This window comes from Lactuca sativa, chromosome 4 (assembly GCF_002870075.4).
Source record: "Lactuca sativa cultivar Salinas chromosome 4, Lsat_Salinas_v11, whole genome shotgun sequence".
Taxonomy (NCBI): domain Eukaryota; kingdom Viridiplantae; phylum Streptophyta; class Magnoliopsida; order Asterales; family Asteraceae; genus Lactuca; species Lactuca sativa.
In genome coordinates this window covers 336,630,355-336,642,549 of record NC_056626.2, presented here as the reverse complement: position 1 = coordinate 336,642,549, position 12,195 = coordinate 336,630,355, and the positions used below count along the sequence as shown (strand labels likewise).

Below are 12,195 nucleotides of genomic sequence, written 5' to 3'. Positions count from 1 at the left end.
TAACTCTATGGGTCCGTGCACCCAACTCTGTGAACCCTCAGGTTCTAACTCTAGGAACCTTTCGGTTCCAACTCTGTAATCATGCACAGCATAAATCACATAGAAATAATGCAGTACAACATATGGCATACACATAACATACATACACTAACACATAACTCTGATTACATACTCAAGGTAAAGTATAGCGAGAAGACTCACCTCGCGTGTCTCGGTATCTCACGATCCCTGGAAATCCCTCGTGCTCGATCCTCCGAGCTCTAATCCTCCTATAACATCACAAGACTCTAATTAACACTTTTTATCTCTAAGGTTGACTATCCCTAAAGAAGTCAACACAGGTCAACGGTCAATGGTCAACTTTGACCGGACTCGGCGAGTGCACACGGCAACTCGGCGAGTCTAGACGTTCTCACCAACTCTCTAGGATTCCCTTTCTACACGTCGAGTACTCCCCCCTGACTCGACGAGTTTCACCTGGCAGAAATCGCAGGGCCACCCCGACTCAACTCGCCGAGTCTCAAGAACAACTCGGCGAGTCCCAGCTCGACTCAGTCCACTTTTGACAACCCTCTCTAACTCGCCCTGACTCACTGAGTCAACCCCTGACTCGTCTGGACCACTCACTGGCCGGTCCAAGGCAATCTTCAAGCTACTCGCCGAGTCTGCTCATTGGACTCGGCGAGTCCATGCCATGCAATCACTCAAACTTGCTTCTAAGGTCAGATCTACTCCAACAATTCATAGATCTGGCCCTCCTAGACTGATTCACCACGTAAAGCCCCAGACTTGGTGCATAAACAACCTCTATATGACCATATATGGAGAATTATCAACAAATCTCACCACTCAAGGTCATAACCTCCATTGTTCTCTATAAAGCTTGATGAATGAGGCTCTCTGGACCTCTATGGATCCAGATCCGAAGTCTCATCACTAGCATGGGACTATTTGGCCATACAATCAACTCAACAAGGTCACAAGAAACCCTAAAAGCAATTATACTTCACAAAACAGGAGATGAGCCGAAATCATACCTTTAGATTGAAGGGCTAAGCTTCAAATCCACCAAATAGCAGTCTCCTTTGCCTCCTCTTGGCTAGAGCCTCCCTCTTCTTTGCTAAACAACACACAAATGTCAAGAAATGCTTCCTTTCTCTCTCAAATCGCTAAAGCACTCTAGGGTTTCTCTCTATGGACTGTTGGATGCAAATGACGGCCATAAGGCCCTTTAAATAGGTCCCAAACCCGAGAAATTAGGGTTTCATTAAACAGCGTGGACTCGCCGAGTCCATATCCTGGACTCGCCGAGTCCAGACGAATCCCGCGTCCAGAATCGCGACCCTACTCGGCGAGTCTGAGCTCCAACTCGCTGAGTCCCCTCTCAAAACTCAAAAAAATTCAAAACAATAAAATACCTGGAAATCCGGGCTGTTACAAGTAGTTGTTGAAGATGAAGATGAAAAAGGCAATCAACTTTCAGCTGTCTACCCTAGGCATGATGCTACTCAGGAATGGAGGAAGATGAAGCCTGAACTAGGTATGAGATTCTCTTCTCCTGCTGAACTTAAGTCATCTCTCAGTAACTATGCAGTTGCACATGGATATGACTTGTATTATGAGAAGAATGACAAGGATAGGTTGCTTGTAAAGTGTTGTAAAGGAAAAAGACCATAATGCCCTTTTAGACTATGGGCTTCCTGGATGAAAAATGAACAAACATTTCAAATAAAGTCCCTTAGAGAAGACCATAGTTTTTCAAGGGCATTCAAACTTGGGTCAGTTGTTACTTACAAGTGGATAGGGAAACAATTTGTCACTGATATGTTGGAGTCCCCTAAAATGAGTCTGAGGAAGATGAAAGCTATGGTATCCAAGTTATTCAACATAAATGTTAGTGTTGGACAATGTAGGAATGTAAAAAGATTTGCATTGTGTGAAATTGAGGGTGATTTGAAGGATCATTATTCCAAGCTGTGGGATTATGGAGCTGAAATTAAAAGGGCCAACCCAGGATCTCATGTAGAAGTGTATGTGCAGCCCCAAAATAATTCTACTGTGGTGTTTGAAAGGTTTTATGTGAGTTTTAAAGGAGTTATTGATGGATGGTTAGATGGGTGTAGGAAGGTAATTGGGATAGATGGATGTTTTCTGAAGGGCATCTGTAAAGGAGAGCTCCTCTCAGTAGTAGGCAGGGATGGAAACAATAACATTTACCCAATAGCCTGGGCAGTAGTAAATGTTGAGAACAAGAATACTTGGAAGTGGTTATTGGAAAATCTAATGGAAGACATAGATGAAGGGGGAAATGGTAATGGAATCACATTGATGTCAGATGGACACAAGGTACATATATACACTACTTTTATTTTACAAAAATTACCTTTTACATAAACTAACATTCCAAATCAATGCAGGGTATAATGGAGGCTGTGAAAGAAAGATGTCCAGAAGTTGAGCATAGGTTGTGTGCTAGGCACATCCTTGCTAACTTCCATAAAAAGTTTAAGGGTGAGTGCTACATTAAACCTTATTGGAGGGCTGTAAAGGCAACTACAATTCCAAAATTTGAACTTGCAATGGAAGAAATCAAGAGTTTTGATGTAGGGGCATATGATTATCTCATTAAAAGGGACCCCAAGTGTTGGTCAAGGGCTTTTATTAAGGTTGGAATGGGATGTGATGCAATGGAAAATGGTGTGTCTGAGAGCTTCAATGCTGATATTGAAGAAGCTAGAAAGAAGCCATTGATCACTATGTTGGAGGACATAAGGGTATTTGTGATGGAGAGATTGTACATGCAGAAAGGGAAAGGATTGGGCTGGGATTTGGCAATTTGTCCAACTATCCGAAGGAAACTTGGTAAACTAAAGAAGTTGAGAAGGTTAGTTGTTACAAACACTTTTACTTACTTTTTGTACATGCTAACTAACTTTTTGAATTAACAGATTCTGGGCATCATATGTTAGTGGATACAAGCAGTTTGAAGTTTTGCAATGTAATGAAAGGTATGGTGTTGACTTGGAGAAGAGAGAATGTGGATGCAGATGTTGGCAATTGACAGGAATTCCTTGTGTACATGCCATATGTGTCATATCTTCCTTGAATCTTGATCCAGAGGAATTTGTTGCAGAGTGGTTTACTAAATCTGCATTTCTTAGGGCCTATGAGTACACCATACATCCCCTGAATGATAGTACCTTGTGGCCCCACATGCCTGATTTTCACCAGATACTACCTCCTATTAGGAGGAGGTTACATGGTAGGCCATGTGTGAAAAGAAAAAGACACCAAGCAGAAAATGAACTCAGTGGGAACACAAGGCATACTATAAGCAGGGCAAGTGTTCAGCACAGATGTACAATTTGTAATGAAACTGGACACAACAAAGTTACATGTCCAATGAGGGGTCCTTCTGAAGCAGGTCCAAGTAAAGCAAGAAAGAAGAGTAATGCAAGAAATTGTCCTTCACAAGCAGGTCCAAGCACTCCAGCTCCAAGTGCTCCAACACATGTCAATCAAGATCCTTTGACTTAAGACCATGTCCCTGTGAATAAAGATCCTATGAATCAGGAGAATGTGAATGAAGTTCCTATCAACCAAGATCATGTGAATGAAGTTCCTGTGAATGAAGTACCTATTAACCAAGATCATGTGATTCCAGTACCTGTTAACCAAGTGCTTGTGAATCTTGGTGTTAGAGTGCCTAAGAGACTTGGTGTTAGAGCAAGGAAGCCTTCAGAGAGAATCAACAAGATACAAATCAGGAATCATGTTTTCCGAAAGGATGGCAAAGGAGTGACTAAGGACAACCCAGTTACTTTAGATTTAGACTGATTAGGGTTACTTGTTTTCTTTTGCTTTGGAAGTATGTAATAGTACATTGTGTATGGTGACTTTCTTTTGTTAATTGGGCCAACTTTTGATGTAATTGACAATACTACCCTTGCTTGTATCCTAGCAACTTTTTATGGTCTTTAAGTAATGGAATCAGATATGGTATCCTATGTCAATTGTGTTTTGTCTTTTTCAATCTTTATTGGTATTAATGCATTAGTTTATTAAGAATGTCATAAGGGGAATCATATGTCAATTGTCTACTGGGAATCATATTCCCTATTTGTTTCTATCAATGTCCTTTGTCGTTTGGTTGTTGAAGTTGCAGACAAATTAAATTATCATTGTCCTTGTCTTTTGGCTATTGAAATTGCAGCCAAATTCAATGTAAATTACAATCAAATGTTCACCAGGTAACACTTCATTCAGTATGCAAACTCCATTCAATACATTTAATATAAACTATTCAGTACATTCCATATAAACCATTCAATCCCTACATTCAAAATACCACAATTCAATACATCATACAAAACTTTATTCAAACTGTTTTCATATAATATTACAGCTGATTTCAACCCTATAACTATGTGCTTTATTCTTCAGCTCTTGAACTATTTTTTCAAACATGCAACATCCACTTTAACTGCTTCAAGTTCTTGTTTTAAATTTGGATTCCCAGTCACAGGTTCATCAATCCATTCCCAATACTTACACTTCTTACCTGGTTTCTTTGAAATCAAATATAAAAATTGTAAGAACCTCAAAATATTTATTTATTAGAAGCAAAATCAAAAGTACAGAGGGGAATCAAGATCGACATACCACAGAATTAGGGCAAACTTTGAACTTTTTGTTAGGGTTGTCTTTAGTCTTCGATGTGCATATTCGAACTGGGAGTTGACAATCACATAGCTCCTCTTTCTTTGCGATGGAACCAGATGAACTGGGAGTCGACATCTTCTTCTTCGATTTTGGGTATGGGTTCGAATGTTTTTTGACTGGAATTAGGGTAGGTATGGTATTTTAATCAACGGAACTAAGAGATGATCCACGTAGGAGTGTAGATGATCCACATAGGAGTGTTTTCTTTTAATGAGTGTCCACATAGGCAGCCATGCCAGCAAATATGGAAGCAACCGATAATAATGACTTAATTTATACACAACAACAAGTTCAAGGGTAAAATGTGGACAAAAAAAAAATCAGAAACTAAATATGTACAAAAACAATAATATGTTACCCTTTTAAGTCATTATCCCCATAATAAAATGCAAGATTCTAATTCCTTAGATCTTATGTTACCAACCTTCACAAATACTATAATAAAATAATGAACATTATGTGGCTATGCTAACCCATTGGAATTAATTTATAATTTAAACAATAAGCATGGAACAAACCACATCTCATATATAACAAACAAACACATACATATATATATGATTTTTTTATTGTCCGATACGAATTGTAGATTTTAAATATATCTTCATAGGCTATTCTAGCAATATTTTATTTAAAATATCTACATGAAACAATTAATTCCTAACTTTTATTGTTATAGTAAAAAGAGAAAAGTTTGATACCTAATCTAATGAGTTTGTTATTCGTTGACCATAACACCAACCAACGGTTGACTATGATGACAGACGAAGGGTATTTTGGTAATTTAATATCAAGGGTTGAAAAAGCTGCAGCACGAACTGAAATGGACGAATTAGCGACTTGGTTGAGTGTAATTTTAACATCCTCTCTCTTGATCGCAATAACAACTGCACTCACTTCGCGGTTGCAGTCCCCGTAGCCGTTGCCATCGCCGGAGTTTCAGTACCAGCCGCAGTGCTCCGGCTCATACGGGCGCATACTCATAATTCATAAACTCACTCGAAGAGATCGCATTTTACATCTAGCGTCTAAACCCTAGTCACCAGTTGCTACGGTTTCAGATAACAAGACAAAGAAGAAAAAGCTATTGGAATTTAGGTTTTCAGGAGATGGAGGATTCATCGGAGAAGTTATTAGAATCGGAGTCATCGGAAATGAAGAATGAGCTGTCAATGGAAATCGATCCTCCGTTCAAAGAGAACCATGCGACCGCTGAGGATTGGAGGAAAGCACTGCATAACGTGGTTCCGGCGGTGGTGGTGCTTCGTACGACTGCTTGCCGAGCTTTTGACACCGAATCTGCGGGTGCTAGCTATGCTACCGGGTTTGTTGTCGACAAGCGTCGGGGAATTATACTAACTAATCGCCATGTGGTTAAACCAGGTAAGCTGAGTTACTTCTTTTCATCATTAGCCACCACTTTTCAAATTTAGGGAAAATGTTAACGATATACATGATCTCAAATTGAGAAACTTGAGAACATCGGATCAGTTCTGAAAAGACTCTGATTGTGCAACAAGGGAGTAGAAATTAGTAATCATGATCTTAATACAGAAACAAAAAAGTTACCTTTTCAACGCTTCTGGATATATAATATATTATGATTATGATTAGCTTCTTTAAGGTGTTATTTATGGCTGATTTGGTTATAACTTTTGTAGGTCCTGTAGTAGCAGAAGCTACATTTGTAAATCGTGAAGAGACTCCAGTCTATCCCATATACAGAGACCCTGTGAGTCATTTTAATGGATCATAGCTATCTTAAGAGACTTACTTCAGTACCTTGGTTTTCAAATGTTCAATTTACTAATTCAAAGAGGCGTTTTGTGAATGATAACAATATTAATGCTTTTGCAATTTTAGGTTCATGATTTTGGATTCTTTCGTTATGATCCTGCTGCAATTCAGTTCCTGAGCTATGAAGAGATCCCTCTTGCCCCTGAAGCTGCTTGTGTTGGACTGGAAATTAGAGTTGTTGGTAATGACAGTGGAGAGAAGGTATGATGATTATGTGAAGCCATGGTTGTGTACTTGTGTACATGATTTTTGGTCACACAGGGGTATAAAATTGAACATTATACATACTTTTTGTCAATTTTCTTGTTCATATCTTTGGGTGAAACTTACAGATCTCTATTTTGGCTGGTACCCTTGCTCGTCTGGATAGGGATGCTCCACATTATAAAAAGTATGCTGCTTCACTATTTTTTATACTTTTTTACCTTTATTTATATCACTCAACCCCAAACCTAACTAATGTTAAACTCAAAAATAAGCAAGGGCAAAAAGGTAAAGAAAATTTCAAACTTGACTTAATGTGGTAATGTATAGACAACTTGAGATCTGGATGTAGTCTGAAAAATAAGTAAGGGCAAAAAGGTAAGAAATTTTCAAACTTGACTTAATGTAGTAGTAATGTGTAGTCTGTAGACAACTAGATATCTGGATGTAGTCATAGAAATAAGCAAGGGCAAAAAGGTAAGAAATTTATGATTATATTATATGCAATATTAGTTTAAAATTCATGTTTTAACTAAAAAGATCTATCTTTCCTTACTGCAGGGATGGATACAACGATTTCAATACTTTCTACATGCAGGTGAGCTTCCTGTAATTATTAAGCTTAAATTTTATGATTTCCTTCCAATCTTTTTAATTTTTAATTTTGTATTTTTATTTTTCCACACACACACACACACACACCAGGCTGCTTCAGGTACTAAAGGTGGTTCAAGTGGTTCCCCAGTGATTGATTGGCAAGGAAGGGCAATTGCACTGAATGCTGGCAGCAAGACTTCTAGTGCTTCAGCATTTTTCTTCCCTCTAGAACGCGTTAGTTAACAATTATCAAACTTTATTCTTATTATTTATATTTATAAAGAAAAATTAAAAAAAAAATGACAACTTATATAAATAATATTGTTGCAGGTGGTGAGGGCTTTAAATTTCTTACAAAAGGGAAGGGCTTCTGGTCAAGATAAGTGGGAGGCTGTCTCAATACCTCGTGGTACCCTCCAGGTTTGTTTCTTTTAACTTTTAATTAAATGAGACTTCTTGAATCTTGATTTTGATTTTGATTACCCTTTTTCAAAATGATTCGTATTTACATATATGCCACTGCTTTTATTTAGACAACCTTTGTCCACAAAGGATTTGATGAAACCCGTAGGCTAGGCCTGCAAACCGAAACAGAGCAGGTATGTGGTTTTATACTTTTATTCATCTTTTTTTTTTTTTAAATTAATTTTATTTGTGGATTATTTATCAGCTTGTTCGCCATGCATCTCCACTAACTGAAACGGGAATGCTTGTTGTTGATTCTGTGGTAAGTGATAAGTCTCCTTCCATTATATCTATAGTTTTAGCAGTATGTTTTATGGGTGATGCCTACGTGGACATATGATGTAGGTGCCAGGTGGCCCAGCTTATAACCATTTAGAGCCAGGTGATGTACTTGTTCGCATGAATGGTGAGGTATGTATAAAATATAAAATATAAAAATAAATCTCACCATATTTGATACCAACAAATACTAATTTATAACAAATGTATATACAGGTGACTACTCAGTTTCTGAAAATGGAGACTTTACTTGATGATAGTGTTGGCCAAAATGTTGAGTTACAGTTTGAAAGAGGTGGCACACCTTTAACTGTTCAGTTAAAGGTAAGATTTTGTAATTTGTAAAAGTCAAAATACTAGTCAACGATACTAAAATTCTCCATTATGTAATTGTTATCTTCAGGTGGAAGATCTACACTCCATAACTCCAAATCATTTTCTTGAAGTTAGTGGTGCTGTTATACACCCTCTCTCCTATCAACAGGCTAGGAATTTTCGTTTTCACTGTGGTCTTGTATATGTATCAGAACCTGGGTAAGTTTAAGTTTAAATTTAAAGTTGTTTAAAATTTCTTTAGTATGATATGATAACTTAACTTTTGTCATATCTATATCTATGCAGTTACATGTTGTATAGAGCAGGGGTCCCACGACATGCAATTATCAAGAAGTTAGCAAGTAAAGACATTTCAAATCTTCAAGACTTGATCAATGTTCTTTCTAATTTAAGTAAAGGAGCTAGGGTTCCTTTAGAGTACATAAGCTATACAGATAGGCATAGGAGGAAGTCTGTTCTTGTTACAGTTGATCGCCATGAGTGGTATGCTCCACCTCAGATCTACACCCGTGATGATAATTCTGGTATTTGGGTAGGAAAACAAGCTCTGGTTGTGGGTCCCACTTTGGAAGTTATTAAAGGTGTTGATGTTGATGTTGGTGAACAAGTGGCTAATGGTAATAATGTTACAAATATGGAAGATTCATCATCTGATAATGGTAATGGTAATGGGAATGCTTCTGTTGCTGAACGTGTTATAGAACCCACTCTTGTCATGTTTGAGGTAAACTACAAAATTGAGTCTGAAATTTTTTACATTTGATTCGATTGATGTTGATGTATGATGTATGATGTGACATGACATGGTAGGTTTATGTACCATCATCATGTATGCTTGATGGGGTCCACTCACAGCATTTTGTTGGAACTGGTGTGATTATATATCATTCTCAAGACATGGGATTGGTTGCTGTTGACAAGAATACTGTTGCCATATCAGCATCTGATGTCATGCTTTCTTTTGCTGCCTTTCCTATAGAAATCCCAGGAGAGGTAAATTAAATACGATTATGAAACAGAGAAATTAACTTTTTAACTTTTAATTCTTAAAATTAAATCTCCTAATTAAGTACTTTTTCAGGTGGTGTTTCTTCACCCAGTTCATAATTATGCTATTATTGCATATGACCCTTCTGCCCTTGGAGCTACTGGTGCTTCGTTAGTACGAGCTGCTCAACTTCTTCCTGGTAGGCAAATTTTTGTTATTTTTTGACTTTTTAGTTGATACTGATTTTATTTTTTTTATTTAAAAAAATAAAAAAAAGAACCTGGGTTGCGTCGTGGAGAGAGTGTATACCTTGTGGGGTTAAGTAGAAGCTTACAAACAACATCTAGAAAATCTGTTGTGACAAACCCATGTGCAGCTTTAAACATAAGCTCAGCTGATTCTCCACGTTATAGAGCAACCAACATGGAAGTCATTGAGCTTGACACAGGTACTATATAGTATATACAACACTTCAATAACATAATTTTAAAGAGATGGATCTTTTATTGTTTTATAAAATTTATGCAGATTTTGGTAGCAGTTTTTCGGGGGTGCTTACGGATGAGGAAGGAAGGGTTAAAGCAATATGGGGAAGCTTTTCAACTCAGGTTTGTACTAATCATCGATCAAAAAACAAAAAGAAAAGGAAGGTTGGTTGGTTGGTTTTCTTTAGTCCTATTGGAATCACTAATACGTCGACTAATGCTTTAATATTTAAATCCTAATTTCAGATAAAATACGGGGTGAATTCATCTGAAGATCATCAATTTGTTAGAGGCATTCCTATACATTCCATAACCCAAGTCCTTGATAAAATCATATCAGGCGCAAAAGCAAAAGGTCCCTCCCTTCTTATAAATGGCGTAACAAGACCCATGCCTTTAGTTAGGATTTTGGAAGTTGAGCTTTATCCTACTTTGCTTTCCAAGGCTAGAAGTTTTGGCCTCAACAATAATTGGATCCAAGTATTTTTTTTTTTTTTTTTAAATTTTTTCTTATCGTCAAATTATATTTGTATAAATTTATATATATTTTTTTATAAATTTGTTGTCAGGCTCTTGCGAAAAAGGATCCTGTGAGACGTCAAGTTCTACGGGTGAAAGGCTGTTTGGCTGGATCTAAAGCTGAGAATTTATTAGAACAAGGGGATATGGTGTTGGCTATTAATAAAAAGCCAGTTACATGTTTTCAAGATGTTGAAGATGCATGTCATGTATTGGATCTTTCTGATAACATGGAAGAGAAACTTGAGTTAACCATATTTCGTCAGGTTCATTTAATCAAATATATATGGTTCTTATTTTTTAAGATTATTTTAATTCTGTTGAAATTGATGATTCTTATTTGTGGTTTTTCTCTCAGGGATGTGAAGTTGAAGTTGTTGTGGGAACAGATATAAGAGATGGAAATGGTACAAAACGTGTTATAAATTGGTGTGGATGCTTTGTACAGGAACCTCACCCAGCAGTGCGTGCCCTTGGCTTTCTTCCTGAAGAAGGCCATGGTGTATATGTCACCAGGTATCATTTTTCTCATATCTTTTACTAAATTACAACTTTAGTCCCTGAGTATAGTTGGTTTTTGCAATTTTAGTCCCCAAAAATATAGTCATTTATTTTACTTGGGCAACTGGAACCAGAAATGTTACAAAAACCTCAAATAAGAACCAACACTACGAGAGGACTAAAACTGAAAAAATCATCCATACTCAGGGACCAAAGATGTAATTTACTCTATATGTGTTTCATCAGTTTTATGTTTTAAGAAAGAATTTAATTGGGGTACTAAATAAAATTTGCAGGTGGTCTCATGGGAGTCCTGTGCATAGATATGGTTTATATGCTCTTCAATGGATAGTGGAAGTTAATGGGAAACCAACTCCTGACTTGGATGCTTTTGTTGATGTCACAAAGGTATTAATGACAATTTTACCCTTACATTCCAAAGAAAAAAAAAATATTCATCACACTTAACGTGAGAGGAGTTGGTTTTTTTGGCTTAACACATTAAGTGATTCTACTATACCAAGAAACTGGCAAAATGAAAGTAGTGTATTGAATGCAATCTTATTATAGGAAATTGAAGATGGAGAATTTGTTCGTGTAAGAACAATCCACTTAAATGGGAAGCCACGAGTGTTGACACTGAAACAAGATCTACACTACTGGCCTACATGGGAGCTAAGATTTGATCCAGAAACTTCAATGTGGCAAAGAAAGACTATTAAGTCATTAGCAACTGGAGATAATAATAATAAAAATAATAACAGCCTTTGAAAACCATGTACATACTCCATACTCTAAAATCCTAAGTCGTATTTATATATTTGTTTCTGGAGTTGCCTTAATTCAACTTCCAGATATACATATTATATAACTTATATACATTACTTCATGTACATTTCATGTCAAATAATTATAACAGTGTAATTTAATTTGCATTTTGGAATCATGGTTTTTGTTTCTTAGCCTCTTTGGATATGTACATATCAGATTTAAAAAGATTTTATATATATAAGAAAAAGGTTATGAATTACATTACAAGAATTCTGAAGGTGAATTTGAATCTGGCTTTCCATTGTCATCCAAAACACCTGGATGCTGCAAATTCTGCAAAACCTGTGGACCCAAATTCCCCAATCCATCATTCCCAGATCCAAAAAACTGACAAAAAACCCTAGCCATAACTCCAAGAATCTGCATTTGATTCTGACAAGCATTGGCATGCAATTGCATCATCTGTTTCTCATGTTCCATTTGCATACTCACCATCTTCTCCCTCCATTTCATCTCCTCCTCCTCCCACCG

General features: G+C 36.9%; 2 protein-coding genes across 3 annotated transcripts; both read left to right on the top strand.

Annotated features, from left to right (window-relative positions):
- The first annotated feature begins 1,866 nt into the window (after window positions 1-1,866).
- Window positions 1,867-3,537, top strand: LOC111909973 (uncharacterized). Its single transcript, XM_023905766.1, has 3 exons — window positions 1,867-2,346; window positions 2,418-2,884; window positions 2,949-3,537. Exons 1-3 carry the CDS (start codon window positions 1,867-1,869, stop codon window positions 3,535-3,537), a joined length of 1,536 nt encoding a protein of 511 aa, XP_023761534.1.
- Window positions 3,538-5,542: 2,005 nt separating this feature from the next.
- On the top strand, window positions 5,543-11,855 carry LOC111910000 (protease Do-like 7). Of its 2 annotated transcripts, none has more exons than XM_023905803.3 (22): window positions 5,543-6,105; window positions 6,384-6,454; window positions 6,586-6,720; window positions 6,852-6,910; window positions 7,285-7,321; window positions 7,429-7,554; window positions 7,651-7,740; window positions 7,854-7,919; window positions 7,991-8,047; window positions 8,131-8,196; window positions 8,281-8,388; window positions 8,468-8,598; window positions 8,686-9,124; window positions 9,211-9,393; window positions 9,482-9,587; window positions 9,666-9,836; window positions 9,917-9,996; window positions 10,120-10,353; window positions 10,443-10,658; window positions 10,751-10,908; window positions 11,190-11,301; window positions 11,464-11,855. In XM_023905803.3, the coding sequence occupies exons 1-22, from the start codon at window positions 5,832-5,834 to the stop codon at window positions 11,662-11,664; spliced, it is 3,120 nt and encodes a 1,039-aa protein (XP_023761571.1). In that variant the 5' UTR covers window positions 5,543-5,831; the 3' UTR covers window positions 11,665-11,855. The 2 variants fall into 2 exon arrangements, with proteins under 2 accessions (XP_023761571.1, XP_023761570.1); XM_023905802.3 differs by having other exon boundaries at window positions 9,917-10,038.
- Window positions 11,856-12,195: the final 340 nt, after the last annotated feature.